Source organism: Arthroderma uncinatum, assembly GCF_011692745.1.
Source record: "Arthroderma uncinatum strain CBS 119779 chromosome Unknown scaffold4, whole genome shotgun sequence".
Lineage (NCBI taxonomy): Eukaryota > Fungi > Ascomycota > Eurotiomycetes > Onygenales > Arthrodermataceae > Arthroderma > Arthroderma uncinatum.
The window spans coordinates 1,793,069-1,815,480 of record NW_022983866.1 but is presented as its reverse complement, the minus strand read 5'-3'; the positions used below and the strand labels follow the sequence as shown (position 1 = coordinate 1,815,480).

The following is a 22,412-nucleotide window of genomic DNA, read 5'->3' as shown; positions in this document are numbered from 1 at the left end:
CCTGGAGACGCAATGTTGATTTTCTTTATGCATCATTCTTCATACTTCATGTTGTGATCATGTTTAGTACGTGTTGTTCGAGATCTTTGCCTCGTACTATCCTAGGGGCCATCGAAAATTCCCATGCCTATAACAGGTTTCTGGGGGAATTAGCATACATACCCTATCTACCAGGATGCTAATTCAAGGCCTGTATAGTGGTTGACCTTGTTCCGCTATACCCTCCCGCTTTAAAGCCAGCATTCCTCGACGACATCCGCAACTTTTACATAACGACATATCAGGATAAATTCTTTATTATTCCTCCAGCCTGGTTTAAAAGTTACTTGGTCATGGAACTAGTATATCATGTTCCAGCAAGCATTATCAACGCTTATAAACTCCTGAATGGTTAGCAATCGCCCTGGAGTCCTCCTTGTATGGAAGCGTTCTCAATTACATATAATGGCTAACAACTGGGTGTAGATAACCCTACTGCACCACTCTATGTACTCATCTGGGCTATACAGACGTTTGTAACGACTCTCACATGTGTAGTTGAAGTATGGAGCTGGACCGACCGCACGAGGGATCAAAAAATGAACATTAGTATACTATATGTTCCTTACATGATATTTGGTAAGATTTTGTACATCGATACCCTTTGGAACCGTTTTGGACTAACGCTAAGGTAACTGTAGCTGGGTTGGTCGGCCTGGATATGTGCAATCGTTTACGATGGGCGCTCGCAAAATCTAAGCGGGATTAAATAGGTTGATGGCTCTCAACATTTCAGTACCGGGGAGTTATAGAGCACCTAAACAAGGCAGGAATGAAATTAATAAAGCGAAGAAGGTTAATAGAACCTAGCTTGACACATACACAAAGCCTGCCATTCAACACAGGTGTAATAGACATTTCGGTTAATCTTTGTGCTAATACGTTCTATTATCCAGTTCAAATAATAATTAATGTAGTAATACCAAATCACGGCACTCGAATACAGGAACGGATGTCATAATGAAGAAGGCTAATAGGCCCAAAATTCCACTAATATCACTGTCAAATACCATCCCTCGAGCAACAGAGCGTCTAGAACAAGTTCCAGCCCCGAAACATGTTTGACCCCATGTGCATCTGCATTGTTGAACCTCACATGAAACTAGCTTTGTTTAAAATCCAATTGACCATCTATTCGAAGAATGTAGATCTCACAGATATTCGACACTATATATATCAGAGATTACGGCTTTCATGATTGCATTTCGATACTCCAGAAACATGCTCTAAGATTGTCCAAATTCTCCCAACATCGAGCCCGTTTGTCCTCCCATTTTTGCCATTATCTCGACTATACCATGCCATGATGCTCCAAGAACAAACGCAAGATATCCACAGAGAGACCAAGTCTCAGCAACACACATATCATAGGCAATATCTAGGGTTAGAGGGTATATATGTGGCCTTGGATCCAAGTTTCCCTACCTGCACTCAAACACGGAGTAAGAAGCCCAACGATAAACTAGCTGGTGATGGCGTCCATGCATCAAAAGCATCAAAGCGACGGCGATTATCCACCTCGAGCGGTCCTCTTTCATCAGTAGGGGATCAGAGTAGAGATTCGAATAATGTCCAAACCTATGAAGACGAATTCTATCCAACTATGATGCAGCGTCGACTGTCCGTGTCAGACACCCCAAGTTGGAATTATCAGGTCGACGATGAAAATAAGGAGTTACCCAACCCCATGGCCCGAGAAGATGATAGAACATCTACTCCGGAGTCTGTTGATAACGACCCATGTGAGGAGAGTCTTGACATATTGGATTGGACTTATTTTGACCTAGTCGCATTTTGGGGCAAGAAAGGACGATGGCCCAGAGAATATTTCGTGGCTCCTATCAAAGACCAAGGCAGCACAGGCATGGATCCATTTCCCGTCACTCGCCCAGTGTCCTCGACCACGACCACAGCGGTTACTACCACTCCTGACAACGAATCAAGTCGAGGCAGTTTTATCCAGGCCAAGGGATAGGTGTAAGCGGGGGCCACTCACTTGGCCTTTCGGCGAAGATATTTACAATCCACAGAGTCCATTGCCTTGGTTACTTGGTTGAATGAGCTAGGGAAAGGCGGATTTTCTCTATCCAATCTTAGGATTGCACACACAGCCAGCCAAGTTATGTGATTGGTCTTTTATGGGCGAGCCAGGCCGAGAAAATAGACTGGTTTATTGCAGAATTCGCTTGCTTTTTCGTAGCATTTCATGGCTACACCCATGTGTTTTCCTTTCCTAGCCACAAAAGTGATGTATTTCTCCGATCCTACCTTGCAGACGGAACTCATATATATAGTATGCAGCTCGCATTGACAGTAGCTGTCCAGTTCCTATCTAATTTTCCAAGTCAATTGGTCCACGGGTTCCCAGGTTCTTGATATATTCTTCAAGTATTACGATGTAACCTACTCTGCTTCATTATATAGCAGCCTGCATAGAATTAAACGCATTAAGTGACAGGTATGGGACTTTGAGAGATGCTTATACTGTTACTGGATGTATTAAATGAAGATGTTTCAATAATATCATTACTAGGTTATTGTCTTATTCGTGCCGCAGAATAATTAGCTAGCTGAGAATAAGATAGAAGGTATAGTCATAAGAACGTCAACGACGTCCGTCATCTTTGATTGAATAGCGTAATTAAAACAACAAACAGAATATAATCAATGCCGAGCAGGAGAAGTAGAAACAGGCTCAACTGAATCACAACCTCATGCCAAATTACAAAGAACTAAGCGAGCAAAGGAAAAAAAACAAACAGAAAATTCCCACCATTTCCCGTATCCATCCGTCCATCCATCCATCCCGTTTCACTGATATGGAATCTGTATGTATGATGATAAACGCCAAAAAAACTCCATGACATGACAGGGCATAAGAAGAAACGCACAGACAAAACAAGCCGAGTTAGAGTTTTTTAAAAAGGCTGGAAAAAAGAAGCAAGCCGCTTGCTTATCATTCGAGGATTTTTCGTTTTGGAAAACCATGCAATGCAGTGGTGCAGAACTTGTGGGGAATCCATGGATTTAAAGGAACAAAAATGGTATTATGACGACTAGAGCAGTGATGCAATGCAATGCAATAAGAGACGTAGAGGAGAGCGAGAAGAGAGAGAAAGAGAGAGGGGTAGATGTGTCGATAGTCGGTAGAGTAGAGGTGGTAAAGCGAGGTGAGAGGTTGTTTGTAGTCGTAAATGTATATGACGTTAATCAACTTTGGCATTGGCAAGCCTCATGTTGGTGGAGCCGAGGCCGGCCAAGTTATTTGAGAACCGGACAGGGCCGTTTTTGAATTTGGCGTGTTTCTTTAGCTTTTTGCGAGCGACCATCACCGGGGCAGAGGATTTGGTTACGAGGTAGTTTGAGAAGGAGCCCAGGAGGACACTGCGGGTATAAGTTAGCGATGCTATAGTAGTAGATATGGATCGTTTATATTTGGAAAGGATATGTACGAACCCTTTAAGCGCGCTTCGACCTCTAGAGCCGAGGATGACAAGGGTTGGGTCAAGACCGTCGATCTGGAGAAATTGGTTATCATGATGGTTACATAACTGGCCGGACATAGGTTTGAAAGAATGACTTACTGCTTCTGTAATGAGATGCTTGGGGCTCTTGCAATGGATCACTTCTACAGCCACACGAACCTGCAGCTTCGTCTTGCGCATCAGCCGAACACACGTCTGCGTGATACCATCGATAGCATGAAGTCTCTCCGTTTCCGCCTTTGACAGGGCCCTCGAATCCACTGAGCCAGTTGAACTCTCAAAACTCTTGTCCTTCTCGCTACTGGCCGATCCAGGTAGATGCGTGCTAGATACTTGCGGAGAAGGGAAAGCCGACGATGACGGACGGGTAGGTATCCTTGCACTTCCAGCTGTCTGCGAGTGGATGGTGGCAGCAATATCCAGTATGGCCTTGAAACCATCACTAATGGGCATTACGGATGGCAGGTCTGTTTCAGACGGCTTGCTGGATCCGCCTTCTTCGTCGATGGCATATATGGCATACATCGTGTCACCGTCACGCAGGATGGTACCGATAGTCCATTCAAGGGCGTATACCGACTCCTCGCTCAAATCTGTAGCCACGAGGTACGAGCGGGCCCGACGTAGGCCTTGCTCTGCCTCTTCTTGCATCTTGGTGAAGTCTCCTCTGACAATGGTGCGAATGACTCTGTTTGGAACCGACTGGTCCATGGGCGATAGGTAGACGCTGAGATTCTGGGCTTTCTTGATCTCGCTGACTTCTGCTTCGTCTTCGGCGACCCCTCCTTCATCGTCAGAGCCAACGGGGGTGTTTCCCTGAGAGACTGTGATGTCGAAATTGGTGTTTGGATGGACGCCAGTTTTCTGTCTCATGGGTCTTTCAGTAGCGGCCGCAACGGCACGACTGTCGAGCGGTTCGAGGAGAGATCGGACTTTATATGTTGATGATACGGATTTGCCTGTGTTCTTGTTAGATAAAGATGTAATGACGATAGATAAAAGACGATAACGTACGTTCTTCCTCTGCAGCAGCTAGCAGACTTCGGACTTTCCTCTCCGCGTCTGGGTCGTTGAGATCATGTTCGGTTCCTCTGGCATCAGACTTCTTCATCCTCTCACGGCCACGGCCGAGCCCCATCCTCCACAGGTCCTCGTCAGAACTGATATCGTCATCTTCATCACTCGAATGGTCTTCACTGCATCCACCGTCAGGGGTATCAAAAAAGTAATCCTTCGCTAGTCTGGCGTCCGTATCTGAGAGTTCAGCCAGGTCATCTAGCTCCTTCTTTTCTATGTGTGGCAGATGAGCCAGACTGCCGCCCGACCTCGACAGAGCAGCATTGGACAGCTTTCTATATGCGTGGTCCAGGTTGATGACTCTGCCTGAATCGGTGACAAAAGTGCTAACATTGGACTTGGAGTTGGCCGCGAGCGGGTTGTGGTTGTTCAGAGAATGGGAGCCCGGAGACCGCGAGCGCATCGGGGAAGTCGAGCTGCCTGGCAGTCCAGGAGCATGACGTCCGATCTGTCGACCGCGCGGGAAACCAGGCAGAGGACCAAACTCCGATCCAGACATGACGGCAGCCATCGAGTTTGGGTGTTTTGCAGGATTATTATTGCTGGTACTGCTGCTGCTGTTGTTGTTCACGTTCTTCTTACCACCCTGTGTGACTCGTTTGGGCAGTGCCTGGCTAGGTATACTCGGCAGCATATCGAACTGATACGCCTCGACGCCGGACTTCCTCCCAAACCCATTATACAGCTCCGAGGCACGACGCAGCCCTTCTGGCTCGTGTATAGACGACGCCCTGCCCGAGGACGTGGGCGACGAGGTCGCGCTGTGAGTCGCCCGTAGCGGCGAGGGCGATATGGGATCGAGCATGCTGCGGATGCTGGACGACGACGACTTCACTGCGCCGGCCCGTCGCGAGGGATCTGGGGCGATATCGAGCATGGAGCGTATCGGCGGAGCTGGGCTAGCATGGTGGGGACGAGCAGGCTGGCTCTGCTGGCCCTGCTGCTGGGAGTGCTGGTTGCCATGGTGGTGATTGTGCGAGCGACCCTGTAGGATATCGAGGATCTCGCGCCGCTCCTCGTCGAGGGCTGATTCCAGTGACATCTTTTGGGACATGGTGAAGGAAGAGAAAGAGAGAAAAAGAGACGAGAGAGAGAGAGAGAGAAATACGAGGCCGGCGAGCAGGCTCAAGATAGACGAATGGTTGGTTTTTTGGCGGGCGGAGGGAACCGAGGTGGAGCCAGGCGAGAACCCAGCAAACACCCAGTCCTTGCTAGAGAGACGTGAAGCTGAAGCTGAAGCTGTTTAAGCGAGAGATAGGGGGAGAGAGAGATAGCTGGCGTAAAGATGTGATATATACGGCGAGTTTGTTCGTGGCGTCGACGCAGCCACAGAGAAAGCGTCGCTCGCAGCAACCGCAGGGTAGGACAGTAGCAACCTGCGACAAGACACAGCAGGACGGCGAGGACGGTCCAAGATGGCTATAAGACGGCGGATTCAGGGCGAGGAGGTCAGCATGAAGTCATGACGGTCAAGACGAAGGAAGAAAGGTGGAAGATGTGGCTGAAGCAGCTCGTCCATGTTGTTTATATTAGGGCCTGGGCAAGTTCAGCACGGCAAGGAAGCCAAGAAGAAGCGACCAGGAAGCCCCGGGATGGAGATGCATCTATCTTCGTCTTGATCTCATGCTCGTTGGTGGTGGTGATGTTGGTGGTGTTGGTGTTGTTGATCCGGACATGGTTATACATGATATATAGCAGAACCTACGCCTACAGACGACGAGATGAAGACGGAGACGAAGATGAAGAGAAGAAGAGTATAGATGCTATTGGCCTGCGCAAGAGATGAACAGAGACGAACTTCTGCTTGGCATCACATCAGCGTGCAGGAAGAAGAAACCATGCATCGAGTCCAAACTCCCAGAAGCCGAACTCCCTGCTGATATCGATGCAATAACGATACGCCGAACCCATAACAGAACATACCAGCCATCCAGACATAACCAGAACCATCCAGAGCATACTCCGTAACCAGAACCGGAACCAGAACCAGAAACCAACACCAGAAGCGTAGAAGATCCGAGGGAGCGTCTACGCCCTCTTCCTGCGTCGATTATCGCGTGGTCTCGGGTCCTGGTCCTTGTCCAGCTTCTGGGATCGCGGCTTGTGGAAGGCTTCTTCCGGCGGTTCGTCTGCAGCCCGCTTCTTTTGCTTCTTCGACTGCTTCGGAGCATATTTCGCTTCGAGGTTGGCCAGAAAGGTGTCTGATCTGCTCTTCTGACGCTGCTGGATGAGCGCCATCAACGCATCTTCCCCGCCGCTCTTCTTCTTGTTTCCCTTTCCCTGGCCCTTGGCCGACGCCTGCTTGCTGTCCGCGCCCTCACCGAACAGCTGCTCCTCCACACCCAACTCCCGAGCCATCTCCATAGCCTCGCTGGCCTCGTTCCTTGCTGCTTTAGCCCGCGCCCTTTTGGTCTCCACTGTCTCCTCCGAGAACGCTGGGAAGTCGGCTACCGCTCCGTCTTTGATGGCGGTCTTGATGATGCGTCGAAACCGCTTGTCGTCCTCCAGTACGTCGCTGGCCATGACCTGCTCGTAGACACCGTCCATGTCGCCCTCGCACTCCTCATATGCCCGTAGCAGGTCACTCTTCTCTTCATCTGAACCCTTATATTCTCTCTTAAACTTATCCAGCAGCGTGCCGTCGATGGTGACGTTGAACTGCTCGCAGTAAAAGTCGGACCAGTTGAAGTCGTCGTCCTCTAGATCCAGCGACTCGGATGTGTTGCCTGTCGTGTCGTAGCGTCGGCGGCGCCGCTCGTCAGAGAGGATGGCATATGCAAAGGCGATCTCCTGGAATTTCTTATGGGCTTCATCTTTGGCTTCAGGTGAGACCTTGTCTGCAGCGCAGAGCATATATTAACACGAGATCAGGTAAATATGAAGAAGCGGTGAAGTAGTTCGTACCTGGATGGTGTCTAAGAGCCTGTTTCCTGTAGGCTGACTTGATCTCGTCTGCACTCGCCTTCTCTTCCACGCCCAGCACTTCATATGGGTTTATAGACGATGGCGGAGCTTCGCACTCGGCATCGACATCGCTGTCGCTAGACATATTGCTTACTATAGTGAAGTGAGGTCCGCAGTGCACAATTGGCAAGGCAGCAGGAGTAAATATCAGGCCTATCCTCTGCTTGCCGTCTATCTCGTTAAACTCAGCTTCAACGTCCGTTTCAGCTTCTCTTCTGCTTCTTTTCTTCTTCTCGTCGCTTTTTCCTCTTAAAGTCGCGCTTTTGGGACGCGTTGCTTAGATAAGATAGATGACTAAGCAAATGTGGTCACGTGTGTACATTGTACTCCAAATACCATAAATACATAAATAACACACTATAAGTGGCTCATTCTTGTACCTGTTGTAATTACGTATTGTTAGTAAGCAAAGCTTAGTCAGTCGGTTCTGATTAGTCATCTTAGCCTTAACAGAATTTATATTTATGCAAAAATCACTTTTGATCATGTTAAGAGAATATAATAACTGTTACAGCTATAGAGGTTCATTGTATATCATCGTTGACAAGCTTGAAGCCCTTGATATCCATATACCTAACACTGTACATGATAAAAGACCCTTACGGCTTATTCGAGAATGTGCTTTCGAATATTTCAAGTCCCTTTCCTTCAACTGTGCCTGATTTCTCCTTATCCAGTCTTAGTGTGTATTTCAGCTTCTGTCTAGAGCGGATATCGCGGAATATAGACAGGATGCTTCATATAAATTTCTATTCATCAAGGATATAGTCTTGTCCAAGGCTAGATATCCATTAAATCGGGAGCAAAGACCTTAACTTGATCTGTTACGTGGCATCTAATTCGGTGTCTTTGTGTGTTTACTGCTTGAAACACGTTGATATCGTATATGGGCCATGACTAGAGAAAGCCAACGAGGCTTTTTATCGATGGTCAAGATTCCCCTGGCGATCAAAGCAACTTGACGGCGTAAACAAGATGAGTAATCTACCATGCATGACGCCTAGTTTAAAGGGAAAACGAAGAGTCAAGTTAAAACTGCATAACATTCATATCTCATATCTTAATCTCAATCTCAACCTCAGCCTCCATCATCTGCGATCAAACTCTGAACTGATAAAAAGATCCGAACCCATCGACCACCAGCTGCATACACCGTTTCTCTCTAATGTGCACTACCGCTACTCAAAGCCGTAGCAAGAACGCCTCTCCACCACTCTTCATCCTTTGGTCCCCAGTGGACAACCTCTGCAAGCTCATCTCGAATAACTCGTCTTTGGATGGGAGAGAGCACGACAGGTCCCTGCTGCATAACGGCTTCGGCCAAAGAGACGGCATCAGCAGTGTCACGGTCGATGCGGGAGTATTCCTCGTTTCTTTGTCCGCACAGGTTGATGGTCAGGACCAAAAGGTCGGTTGGGCCGATGTACGGGAGGCAGTCAATGTCGACCTCTCGGACGATGGTGGCCGCTGCAGGGATATATGGTAGCTAGAAGGCATACAGTGTTAGACAGACATGTTGTGCCATGTTACTCTGGACGCGTATGGGGCCGATATGCATGATACTTACACGGCAGTTAGTGCTGAAGTCGACCTTGATACGTTTACCGCATGAGTGCGAATAGTACAAGCTACCTTCATGCTCGCTGAACAAGGTCTCGTAATTCTGCAGAAGCCTTCGGTTCACGGAGTCAGGGTTGGGGACGGTGATCATGAAGTCGACGTCCTATCTATACCATTAGCAAGGCAGGTCGCAAGACACTCGCTATCTGATATCATACCTCCGGGTCATCGGTTGGCTGGCGGTCTGGGACGTATCTGCACACCGCAGCGCCTCCGATGATGGCAATCTTGGTGTCAACAAGGTCTGGACACTGCTTCAAACACAGGATGACGGCCCGTGCCGTGTCCTCCATCTCTGCAAACGTGGGCGTGATGATCATTGTTCTGATTCTGGCGATTGCAGGCCTGTCTCTGGTCAAAGAAGTATGCTGTGTGAAGGTCTTGCAGTATCCAGCTCGGATGTGATGACTGAAGAAGAATGGCTAGAGGTTGTGATAGAGAAAGAGGTCTCTATATATGTTCACTCTCAAGCTTGTCTCGGCAGGGCAGACATGGCAACCTGACATAGATGCTGGCATTGTCCGACGAGCACGAGCAGGCACCAGAACTACATCTACTAACTATTCTGTTCTACTAACTACTACATGGTCATGGCATTGAATTTTTGTCTTCTATAGAGGAGAAAGTTGGCCTGGAAATCACATTGTTATTGGGGCTGAAGCTGGTGGTAGAGGTGTGAGATGCCGTCAGCCCTGTAAATGGGATGCTAGATGGCATACTTGAAAGCTATCTAGCAAGGCAACATCCGCCGTTGACTGGTTATATAAATGCTACGCCGCAGAGGTGGTAGGCAACAGTAGCCGCAGGACAAGTCTACCGTACCTTGACAACCCGGGATAGCGGGTGTCAGCTAGGCATCCTCCCTCAGCCTTGTCAAGCGCTTAATTTATTCAATGCAGGGCAGCAGGCGGGAAAACAATGCTATACCCTGCCTCTGTGGAGGTATTATACCTACTGAATACGCCACTATAGTTGCATGTACGAGGAGCTAAGCGCCGAACCCGAAGACGAGCGGCAAAGAACGACAAGGTAAAGTATTAAATATTTATGTAATATGTGATAGGATATAATGTCAAAATTAAAAACATAGTGCTCCGTATTTGTATAAGTACAGGGTAAGCCCTAAGCCAGAGCCTGAGCCGAAACCGAAAAATCAACAAACAACGTAGAGCCATTCCCAAACCCAACCAGCCCTGCTGCCAGACAAAATGGGATTGTATACAGAGTGAAAACAGGAAACGAGGACAACAGGCTTTTGAAAACAGAGTAAGTAAGGCATGGTGTAGTGTGTGGCACCTCTTTGTTGTTTCTTTGGGCGGAATTTGGTGACGTGTGTTTTTGCTGTGATGTGCTGTGCTGTGCTGTCTATGTGCATGAAACAAGAAAACAAAGCAAGGATAAAAGAAAAATGGGGAGGGACGTGCATAATGAATGAATGTACAGTATAAATATTATAACAGAAAACACAATCAGACGTAAGGAAAATGATATATAGCCATGTATAGGCAGGGTGGGCACAGCGTAGGCTGAGGCTGGGAGCAGTGCATGGTCCAGTCGCAGAACAAAGACCAAGTATGTATAAAAGAAAGAAAAGCGAATGCATGCATGCAAACAGAAGTCAACCACCTGCCTTTCCCTGTACCGGAACGAGGGAGTAGAAATAGCTGAATATCAACAAGGGGGGGATTAAAATATTAATAAATAATATGCGTAAAGCGGTTGTGTAGATGGACGGATATCTGATAGATAGCACGACGACATATAGACCGCAAACGTAAGTAAGTAGAGTAGGTATTGATGGTAAAGAAATCGCAAGACCAGCTGGGATCGAACCGGGATCTAGATCAAATCAAAGGAAAGGAAAAAAAAAGGGGGTATAAAGAAGATCAAATCAAGTCAAGTCCCATGGAGAAAATAAAGAGGACGACGAGAAGAAGAGCAAATCAGCTATGATCGCTAAGAAACGAAAGGTAAAAACGATGAGGAAAAACCGAAGGAAAGCGGATAAAGATAACATGACCGGCCCCAAACCTCTATGTATGTATGTGTATATGAATGACGAAGGTATGAATGAAAAATCAAGGGATAAATGTCGAGTGAAAATGCAAATAAGAAAAAAAAAGATGGGTAGTAATAGCGAAAGATGGTATGGATGAGATAGAACAAACGAAAGGAGTGAATGATGGTTGGATACGTTGTGAATGTGGTGGCGACTGGTAGTTTTCAGTGTGTATCCATTAGGTCGAATTGATGATTAGACAATGTCTATCGAAAGCCACCTACACCAACAGCGCTAGGCCATTGATTATCATCGTACGGCGGCGTGGGGCCTTGTCGGTTCCCTACATTGCTGTTGACAAATCCCTTGGCCATTGGTTTCGATGGCGTTTCGTCAGGAGTCAGCGATAGACCCATGCCCATGTTCATACCCATGTTCATACCCATTCCGTCACGTCTCGCGGTAGGAGATGGGGTAGGGTACGGGTTATGGCCTGCGCGACAGCTGTTATCTACCGTGCGTATCGAGGGAGTATTATGCATTGGCGTGTCCGCGTCTGTGTCTGGGTATGAATATGGATTTGCCTGTTGCTGCTGTTGTTGTTGTTGCTGCTGCTGGTGGTGCTGTTGCTGCTGACGGTGGTAGACGTGTTCATCGCTAGGTGGCTGATCGGCCATCAAATGTCTCGCAGCGTTGGAAGTAGAGTATAGTACCTCCTGGAGGAGTTCATCTTCTTCCTCTGGTGTTTCGTACCGCTGTACGGGACGGGTGGAGAGTTGCAGGGCACGTCGGGTGCGACTTGATATTGGGCCTGCGGGACTCTGAGTAGTACCCGCACCTGCGCCGGTACTTTGGGCAGGGGAAGGGATCTGGCTTGTACTCTGCTGTGGGTTGCTGTTACCCTTGTCCAGCGAATACTTCACATCCTGCAACGCCTTGTCAAGATCGGCAAATCCATTTTTGCCTTTCCCCTTCGCCGTCTGTTTCGAAATTGGACTAGTGGTGATAGGGTCGATTGCCATACTCGATCGGTTAGATGGCGCCCCAGACCATGCGGCACTAGCTGCATTCGCCTCCACATCATCAGCGGGGATGCTGGTCTGATTCCTACCAGATAAGCGACGAGCGCGTTTCCTGAGGTGTGAGAAGAAGCTTTCCTTTTGTGTCGGTGTCGTCGCCGTGGATCCGTTGAGGGCACGCTCTGCTTCGGCACGGTGGATATCCGCGTAATGGTTTCCGTTGCTGTTGACGGAGAGCTGGCGAGATACCTTTTTGGACGCTGCTGCGTTGGGTGGTGGCTGGGTGGTGGTTGGGTTTGAAGGTTTTCGGGCTGGAGTAGTGGTATTGTTTGCATGGGAGTTACCCTGGGCAGTAACGGCGTTGGAAAGTGGTGATACTGGCCGTATGGAAGGCAGGATAGGCATGGGAGCACCGTTTGCCCAGGTTGCGCGTTTCGCTTTTGTCTTCACCTGTACCTGCACTGCTACCTCTGGGCTGACCTTGACCATGGTAGCTTGTTCCGCCATTGATTCATCATTGTTCTCCAGCACGGGAACGACAAGGGCGGGACTCTCCCGTCCGCTGGCTCCTATTATCGAGCGTCTAAACCATGATGGCTTCGAGACAAGAGTTGGAGTTGGCGTGTCTAGTTCCTTGGTCTTGAAGCTCTTGTCGCTCTGTCGGCGACCAAGGAGGCGGGCGGTAGATGACTTGGGTCGTAGTGGATCGACGGCGTCGGTGAAGTATTCGTGGTTGAGGGCCTGAGTAGATGTAGGACGGGTTTTGGGGTCCCACATCAGACACCATGTTACAAACTGGCTGAGGGCGAGCGGCCAGTGGGTGGTTGGAAGGATGGTTTCGAGAGCGTGGGGAGCCATCTACATTCATTAGCATACATCGTACATCGGGTTATTTCGACGCGTAAAGAGACTCACCTTTGGGAACGAGAATCCTAGTCGTTGGGCAAGTTTGATGCCCTCTCTCCATTCACCTCCGCCAACTCTTGCTCCGTTCTTGCTGTACCAGTTGCCAGGCGATCCCATGATCTCGCATACCCTCCAAACCTGATCAACTTCATTCCCACCAGGGAAGAGAGGCTTCAAGGTCGCGATCTCAACGGCCATGGCACCGACAGCCCACATATCGACTGGCGCGGAATACGCACCAGCTCTCAGCAACACCTCCGGAGCTCGATACCATCGTGTCGAGACGTAGTTCGTATACGGTCGTTTCGAGTGTGTTTCCCTCGCCAGGCCGAAATCTGCGATCTTTACCGTATAGTTCGAGGGCGTAGACGGAGGCGTGACTAGGTGCGAGTACCGGCTGAAGGTAGACGATGAAGCATCTAGCGAAGTGTTGCTCGACACGAGGATGTTTTCAGGCTTGATGTCTCGGTGGAAGAACTGGTGGGCGTGTATGTGGTCCAGCCCCGACAGGATCTGAAATAGAATCGACTTGACTGTCTTTGCATCCAGCGGTTTATGGTCTCGCGCCTTCATAAGCTGGTAGAGGTTCCCGTCCATGTACTCCATGCAGATGTGTAGTTTCTTCGTGCCCGGGTCGAGGAAGATATCGTATGCTGGGACTAGGTGAGGGTGCTGCGGCAGGGAGCGAAGGAAGACAACTTCTCGTAGATCCAGACACTCTGTGAACGAGTTGTACGTCTTCTTCATCGTCTTGATAGCCACCTGCGAGACCGTTAGTATTAACCCTCCCTTTGACTGTATATAAATTTTATCTGGGTCAGGAACAGGAACGGCGGGATGTTACCATGGTCCCTCGACGGGCAACGTTTGAACCAGCGGTGCGCACTCGAGCGAGAGCCACGCTTCCAAAGCTGCCATCGCCGACCTCCTTGAGGACCTGGAACCGGTCCTCCAACGACGCCATATCCAGCGTCATTTTCAGTGCTGTGAAGCTGCGTGCTGCGTGCGAGTGCGGCGCGGGAGGGTGTCTGCCAGCAGAACTATTCTATAGGAAGCTCAGGCGAGCCGGCACGCAGACGGTCAGAGGAATGTCAACGGTCAATGGAGCTAGCAGAGCATGTCGGTGTATATCTTCTATATCGGTGTACGCGTTATGTAGATGTCCTCTAGGGGGTGTTTTTTTTTTGTTGATGTTTACGACGAGAAGGTGTAATTGGGTGTTTGCGGAGGGAGAAGAGACATGTCGCGGGGGAGGAAGAAGAGGAAGAGGGAAGACGGAGCGAGAGTGAAGAAGCGAGCGACAGGAAGAGAGAAGAAGAGAAAGAGAAGCGACTGGTGTACTCAAGATGGAGAAAGACGAAGATGCGAAGGGGGAGGGCCAGTCCAGCGCGGCGGGAGCGGAAGGGAGGAAGCCCCTGAAAGCACGTATCCGTAATACAGATACAGGCACTTTTGCCCACGCTAGAAAAGAAAAAAAGAAAAACCCTTATTTCTTCTTCTATTATGAAGCTCTTCTGCTGGTACGGATACTCGTAGATGGTGTCTACTCCGTGGTGTTGGGTTGATGTTGATGTTATGGTGATGGTGATGTTGATGGATATTCCCATCTCTACAGACTATCTACAGACTACGACATCTACAGACGACATCTACGGAGTACATAGACAGAGAACGGCCGATCGTGGTCCGTAACTTCGTATGTAGACAGCTAGGGAAGCTAATTACCAGTGGCTACGATGAGGCTTGAGCCGTTGGACATCCCTTATCCTTACCGTCGGATCGGACGAAGGCCTCTCAGCGCCCTCCACGAAGCAGTGCACCGAGAGAGAAGCAGAGCAGCGAGTAGGATGCCCTACCTGGCCGTCGTCTCCAACCATCCTCTTATACTTCGCTGGGTACGGGTGCGGCCTGAAGAACGGGGGAAGGGGGGAGTAGTCAGGCACATCTGCATCAAACCACACGATCAACCACGATATCAACCTGACTCCTGACCCGGAATTTACCAGCCTCTGACCTGACCTCCGAAGCTCGAGATATCACATCACATCACATTCTCCAGACCTGGCCGTGTGACAGATCTCGTCTCGTTGCTCGTCCCTCCATCCACCCTCCTGCCCGTCCGCGTCCTGGGTGGCTAATAATCTTATTCAACCCTCCGGCCGTTGCTTTTTCTCCCCTTGCTCGATTCATTCTGGACCCATCTCTATCGAAACTGTATCCCGCTTATCCAAAGCCCAAGTGGAGGCGCGAGAAATGGATATATAACAACACGCTCTTATTAATCTTACCTCCTTAGCCTGTTGCAAGAAAGACTATTTGCACCAATCCGGGCCGCCGAAAAAGATGGAAAAGAAGCCACACGAGACAGGACATGGGCTTGTCAGGGCTTGTCAAGGCCCTTGTCAGAACCCTGGGCAAGGACTCGTTCTGCCTGGTAACGGCGTGGCCTGGCCGAGCTGCAACTAGCTGGCTTAGCTGTAACGAACGAGCGACGATGGGACGGTGGAGATCCGGGAGGGAAGGCTTCGCTTCCTCCCTTCCTCCCGTCCATCTTTCTTCTCCTCCTCGTTCGCTGGTCCGAGGTCGTGGTCGTGGTCGTGGTCGTGGGCCTCGCAGAGAGATTGGATGCTGCGTCAGTAATTTCGTATACCGTTGAAACGACATGAGACACACACGATACCTCTTTGTTGCCTGCCCCTGCTGCAGACGGAGCTCTCTCCCTCTCTCCCTCCCCATCTACCGGATTCCTGTCGTCGATTCTTGCTTGATTGTGCGTTGCTATTTCCAGCCCGTACAAGCCACCACCAGCCCAGCACAGCCTAACCCAGCACTGCGGCCCCAGTTCGCATCCCAGCCCCAGGCCGGCCTCTAATGACATAAGAATGAGAGACAGTCAAGAGTGAGTCGACGAACACAAAAAGAAAAAGGAGAACCGGATCGAACTTAGTTTTGTGGGATGTAATTTTGCAGGTTTCATTCTTTTGAAAACTGCACGAAACAGACACACACGCACACTAAGAATCATATTACAGAAGGGTTATTCGCACTAGAATGGGTAAAGAGGGATATTCATACTAAGGACCAGGGACTTACGGCTGGGTTGACCTGATAGACCGGATATGGATGGACAGGAGGAACTGGTGGAGTGAATCCGATTGTACGTATTTTCCTCTCGTAGCGTTGCCCTAAGGCAGTCTGCATCCACATCCCATCCACCGCACTGGTAGGGGGAGGTCGGTGTGTTAAGCGGTCTGTTTACTTACTTCCCACCGTAAACAGCTAATATAACTTCCTCCGGCTTGGGTTGCTTCACCAGTCTCCGTATACGTTGCCGGGTACACCGCTCTCAAGCCCTGCCATCGCCATCCCAACGGAGCATCCGTGGCCTGTCGGTAACTAACTAGCAGAACTCAGAAGCTTAGTAGCTTTTGCCGGACGGAGTATGGAGCCCGTCGTGTGCTCAGATATCGGTGAACAGAACAATCCATCATAGCATGGTAGGACATGGAAACAGTAGTCCAGCAGTGGGGAAGGAAGATCGATCGGACGGGTGGTGATGATAGTCTCATGGCCACCCGACGCCTCTTCCTCACCTTCTTTGCTTTTCCTCTCCTTTTTTTTCTTTTTCGTTATCCTGGGGTCGAGCCGTCGGTAGTTGCTGGTTCATTGATATGGTACGGAGCACTCCCTCCGTACCCGATCGTTGCTACCCATGGTAGAGAGAGATGTTTGGAATACGTAATGGGAGCGCGTCGAGCTTCTGGAATATACCCTGAGATCCGTGTCGAAGTACCGCGTGGGAGTTCGTGATATTTGATATCCCTATTGATAGCTTCCACCCGGCGCTGTGCTTATACTGTAGTACCTTTTCCCCGCAAGGTACGGAACACAAAGTAAATCACAGCGGCAGAAGAAAATCCTGAACCCTCTATAGATCTTGTTTATCGCCTTGAATTGTTCCGGCCTTCTCCCGCTCGACCCAGTCTCGAGTACGGAGTATACCCTCCTCCCAAAAAATCAATAATCGATAAACCATTGTCAGAATCAGCCAGAACGTTGGCTGGTTTCACATCGCCCCAGGTAACCCCAGCATCATGCAAGCAATGCAGCAATGCAGCGTATCCGTCGACTGATCTGCCCACTTCTGCAGTCTGGTGGCGGGTGTGCTAGGACGTGCAGCGCATTGTAATGTAACGCGCTGGCAATCGATCCAGAGCAGCAACAAGCCTAGATACAGCGAGCCTGCACCTTGGACGACGCCGTGCAGATAAGGAACACGTACTTCCTTGCTGCGCTGCAGGGCTGCTATACGCTTGTATCAATCAAGCTCGCGGAGGGCGTTTCTCCAGTCGCCAGTGCTCAGGGGTCATCACATCCGCCAGTGCTGGTCTGAAGAGTGTACCTGCGACGGTTGGTAGGAGCGGAACTCTGTGTAAAGTCTATAGTCGTGTAGATCAACTCCTGTGGTCTTTAATATAGCTTCATTCTTTGGAATGTGGCGAGCGTGTCGTTCAGAGGTGAGTAGCAGTCAAGTTCGTGAGTTACGGAGTATACTCTGATGTATTCCTGTTGGCCAGCGTCGAGACATCGAAAGCTAAGACAGGTACATGTCTTCGCATTTACTATCATTTCGGGCTACTATCTGCGAGGTAACAATTCATTACCGATATATCTCGTATATATTCCAAAGCTGCTATGTTTAGAATAGATTATACGCGTCCGAGAAAACTCAGAAATCTGCGGAGTATATCAAATTAAAAAGAATCATAAAGGACCATAATGTCACTATTAATTCCTGGGTAAATATACCATCCCCAAGGCAACAGCATGTTTCTAACTTTTTCACCCTGGCCACTCAAGGCGACGAAGAAGTTCAACTTGACGCCCAAACGGCGTCTCCGAGGTAGGAAACCCTTGCTTCACAACGAACCGTTCGCCCGTTGAACTTCTCGTCATCATCATATCAGATACCTTGTCCGACGGGAACCCTGACACATTCTAGGAGCCTATAACCACTAGAGCCTGAGATACGGCGTCCTAGTGAATCGCGGGGATTCGTTTTGAAAATAGGCGCGAGAAGAGAAAACAATATTGTGTTTACATGTGAGATGAGATATACGGGCCATTTGTGACACTGAATCAATGAAATGGAGACCTGTATCGGCCTATTTGTCTGGCTCTTTCAATACAGTGTCCATACAGTGTCCCTCGGACACCATGGATCCTGGATATATTCCAAGGAGTCGTTGGTGGGAGGGCAGGTTTTCTTGAATTCATTTCTCACTGGCAGCGATGATACCCAGCCAACACTGAGGATTACGACACCTGGAGTTGCATAACCCTAGTAGATATCCACACTCTACTACGGTCATGAAATTTCTGACAGCGTTGCCGAGGAAGAGAGGTGGAATTATCACAGCCAAATTCAAGGGAAAAGACAAGGAGAGGAAATCGCCATGGTGATGCGTATAGTTACCCTTGCTATATTGACCAACTGGACATCTGTACTCGCTCTGGGCTGGTCAGAAGTCTATGCATTCATTATGCATGATGACCACAAATCACAGCTTTCTTCCGGGAATTCTTCATTAACCGCCCGCCTCGCTTGGACAAACCAAATGTAGCTCTGCATAGGATATCCCATCAGCTCCACTTGATACCCTTACGCTCGTTGGATGCCGAATCATGTCACCAGAATTATTCTGACCAACAGAAAATAGTGAATATGCAGAGTGTCCGTTTTGGCTTTGAATCGAATATGTTAATGTCAACGCTAGCACCACGGCTCCAGACGGTAGGACCTACTATACAGGAGTCCATGACACCGGATCTGGCTCAAATTTAAAATCATATACCGGGCTTTGATGGCATTCATCCTCTGATGGACTGACTAAATCCGGCGGTACTACTGAGCTAAAGGCCGCACAGAGAACGGTCTAACAGCCGTATACTATCTTGGCTAACAGAGTTAGATACGGCCGTATTTGATCCCTTTGTGCTATCCATCACGCGAGCTTTGGTCAACTATTAAGTGCCCAAATTAACAATACTTGTATCGAATGCCGAGGGCCGGTGGGGACCAGAGCCACGGCTAGATCTACATCATACGGAGAAGAAAGATGAAGATGGACAGCAGAATCAGCTCATACGGCGACGGGAGGTCTGGTTAGGCAGGGATTTACCTCCTTGGCCGCCGTCTATGGAATTGAAGGAGCTATGGCAAGAGATTATTGGCAAGGGCGGTGTTGCGTGCGTGGAGGCAGAGTCGCCCTGTGCTCCGTACAGACGCCTCCTATCAACCGGAATCAGACATTTGGCTCTGACTCCAAATTGCGGAGTACTCCGTGCTCTGCGGTCAACGCTGTTTGGGGTCACGCAATACTATGGAAGGCTTATTGACATCAGGGGCGGCGATTGCAGACATCGCGTCCCAAATGCTCCCTTAGCTCTGCACACTAAAACGAGCTAATTAGTTGGGAACAAAGGTAGCTGACTGGAACTGGAAATAAAACATCATACCGCTGGATCTGTGTATCTTACCACTGCGATGGCACTGGCGCTGGCTCTGCAGCGGGGAGAGAGAACTCGCTGCAGCCATAGTAAATAACTAGTTAGCGCAGCAACTAAGGAGCGATACTTTCACTAGACTCGACGTTCATCTGCACGATAGCGGACGAGTCATGTGGCCCTTTTTTGGCATCTTTCTCTCTTTATCTTCCACACCTCTGATGGGCGTGTCTGTGTCTGAGTCCGTGTTGTCTTGATACAGCATCCGAATGGTCGATTGCTCGGTGGCTGCTGCTGTGGAGCGTGCGTGATAGATCGATTGCTGATCTACCGTCCGTCCTGTCTCCGTGAGCTGCCAACGCCAACAATGTTGATATGGGCTGGTATGTCTATGCTGCAAGCGGCATTTTACAGCCATCGAACGTACATAGATACAGACGGCGTGCCTCTCTTGTCTGTGCCTGGTAAATGTGCTTTTTCGCGGATGCGGGCCGCATGGATCCCCGTTTGCCTTTTCTCGAAGGATTAGCAAAGATCGCGCTCAGCCTGCATGCTGGAAATGAGGAGAAGGGAGTCTCTTCGACGTCTGCTGGCTCGATGCATTGCAGAATACCGGCTTTGCCAGAGTGGTTTGGCGAATTATCTTTTTAAACATAGCGAGATATCCGGATAGAATTGCTGTTACGGGCCAATTGGTTCATGGATGGTCGGAATTGCTATGCATCAGCCGTAGGAGGACAATGGTTGACCAATGCTCGATGGATAAGATGGCAGGGGATGCAATGGAAGTTGACCGGTTCCAGTACTGTTGCTTCATCGCTGCCTGAATGTCAGCCTGGCGCGATAGGCGGAAGATGCATATATCCTTGATCGCGTGTAGAGCGGTTGATGTATTTGAGGATGATGAGTGGTCGGTTGTCTGCAGGCTGTTGTATTATGCGAAAAGATGCGGAATCTCGGCTTTTTAGGGATAGAGGCAGCATGCTTTTGAACTTTCTTGATATACAGACCTGAAATATCTGCTTCGTTCATAACAATACACGTCTGATAACAGACAGAGATTTACTTGGTAATATTTGTTCAACATTCTAGCTGCGGGGTTTAAGGAGTAGAAGCAACTCGGGGGTTTTCACCCTGCATCAATAGACACATAGTTATCCAAGGTCACTTTATAGAACGCCCTATAGTTGTTAAACGAAGGGGGGGTAATGTACGGAGCATGTAGAGTATGGCGACATAGTAATTGCCCAAGATGTCGTATGAATTATCATGGTTCGTTACAATGCATTGCCAGAATGCTGTTGGTGCTGAGATTCAATTTTTATATCTATGATGTAATATCAACATTCCGTGGGGATAGGACAGCTCCGTAATTGTCAATTGAAGCGAAGAGTTGCTTCATCATGTGTCAATTGTGATGGACGCCATCCTGGGACTTCAACATAGCATTCTGAATCAAATTCCCATACCATTGACCCTTCTCCTCTCCCGTTAGATGCTATTACTACACGATACCCACCCCATCAGACATCTCTTCGGAAAGGGTGAGACGCACTTCGGCGTAGCATCCACCATACAATTATTGTCTCGTTCAGCCAGACCCAGTGGGCAAGCAGCAAAGATGCCGGTTCAACAGTGTCAGAAACCAGACAGAAGACCTAGGAAAGGGGCACTCCAATCCGGGGTGCGGGATATATATCAGACAACAACTCATCCATCTATAACAGGCGGACTATAGCTAGCATGGGTTTGTTTCTCATCCCAGCCGTAGCCTCGGGCTTCAATGAAAAGGCGCAGTGAGAGATGAAATGTTTCATGGCCAACACGTGTATCACACCAACGGGGTTGGCCGTCAATCGCCCCTGAAGTTATGCGCGTAGTGGGCAAGACAGAGCAGGTTGCTTCGCTACTCTGCTCTTTGTCTTATTTTTCCCTCTCTAGGAGAACCGTGGGCCGAGGCATCCCATGCAGCTTTTCGGCGAACTGGCAACGGCGAAACTGTGGCCGGATCTACCAGAGATTAGTTTGTACCTCGTTATTCTGACTTGAAATTCTGGTGTTCTTTTGTTGAATCTTTCCAGACATCAATACAGGATATATGATACCTTAATATCTTATCCTGAATATCCGTCATCTATTCTGCTGGTAGATACATGCATATGCAGTATCAAGATATCCAATCAGCGCACAAGTTATATATGTCCAGTTGGATCATGCTGTGCCGCTTCTTTCTCCAACTGATTTATTTCCATCTTGACACATTGATTATCAATTAGTCTGTCCACCCTCTTCCAGTGAAAGTGACTTGCTTGTGCAGCACTGCAGCTTGATCAAGAGGATGCAGTGGCTGGTTTCTGACTATTCTCTGGCTAGAGGAAGACCATGGTGAAGTTATATGAATATCTGCATGGACTCTGCTAGTTATCGATATGCAATCAACCGTATAGTGCCGCGTGGTTTAACTCCCATACACTTATGTGCAGGTGTAGACATTCCAAATATGGATATTAGCATGCCATCAAAAATATCTTGGTATAGGAGACATTCTATAACCTCAGCCAGTTTTCATTAGAGTCATGTCTGTTTAATACGTCCAATGAACTATTTGGAATATCTGGAAAATGCAAACGGGCCTGGGAGATCAAAGAGAGGAGAATACTTGTCTCATGCATTGGACAAACGGGCTGCTCTCACTCTCCAGATCCAGATAGAATGATATCTAGATGTCCTTTCAACGTCGAGAGGAAGTCATTCTCCTATCCAACAACTGGAGGTTAACCCACCTCGTCCTCCATG

At 48.9% G+C, this 22,412-nt stretch overlaps 4 protein-coding genes across 4 annotated transcripts; all 4 read right to left on the bottom strand.

Annotated features, from left to right (window-relative positions):
• Positions 1-3,245: 3,245 nt before the first annotated feature.
• GIQ15_05894 (universal stress protein family domain protein) lies at positions 3,246-5,643 on the bottom strand (the record flags this gene model as incomplete). The annotated part of the gene is made up of 4 exons (XM_033553311.1): positions 3,246-3,423; positions 3,496-3,557; positions 3,624-4,483; positions 4,539-5,643. 4 exons carry the CDS (start codon positions 5,641-5,643, stop codon positions 3,246-3,248), a joined length of 2,205 nt encoding a protein of 734 aa, XP_033404455.1.
• Positions 5,644-6,629: 986 nt separating this feature from the next.
• GIQ15_05893 (chaperone dnaJ 6) lies at positions 6,630-7,650 on the bottom strand (the record flags this gene model as incomplete). The annotated part of the gene is made up of 2 exons (XM_033553310.1): positions 6,630-7,438; positions 7,506-7,650. 2 exons carry the CDS (start codon positions 7,648-7,650, stop codon positions 6,630-6,632), a joined length of 954 nt encoding a protein of 317 aa, XP_033404454.1.
• Positions 7,651-8,727: 1,077 nt separating this feature from the next.
• GIQ15_05892 (uncharacterized protein) lies at positions 8,728-9,505 on the bottom strand (the record flags this gene model as incomplete). Its single annotated transcript, XM_033553309.1, has 3 exons — positions 8,728-9,051; positions 9,133-9,288; positions 9,344-9,505. The coding sequence occupies 3 exons, from the start codon at positions 9,503-9,505 to the stop codon at positions 8,728-8,730; spliced, it is 642 nt and encodes a 213-aa protein (XP_033404453.1).
• Positions 9,506-11,450: 1,945 nt separating this feature from the next.
• On the bottom strand, positions 11,451-14,085 carry GIQ15_05891 (uncharacterized protein; the record flags this gene model as incomplete). The annotated part of the gene is made up of 3 exons (XM_033553308.1): positions 11,451-13,061; positions 13,119-13,871; positions 13,954-14,085. The coding sequence occupies 3 exons, from the start codon at positions 14,083-14,085 to the stop codon at positions 11,451-11,453; spliced, it is 2,496 nt and encodes an 831-aa protein (XP_033404452.1).
• Between the last annotated feature and the right edge of the window lie 8,327 nt (positions 14,086-22,412).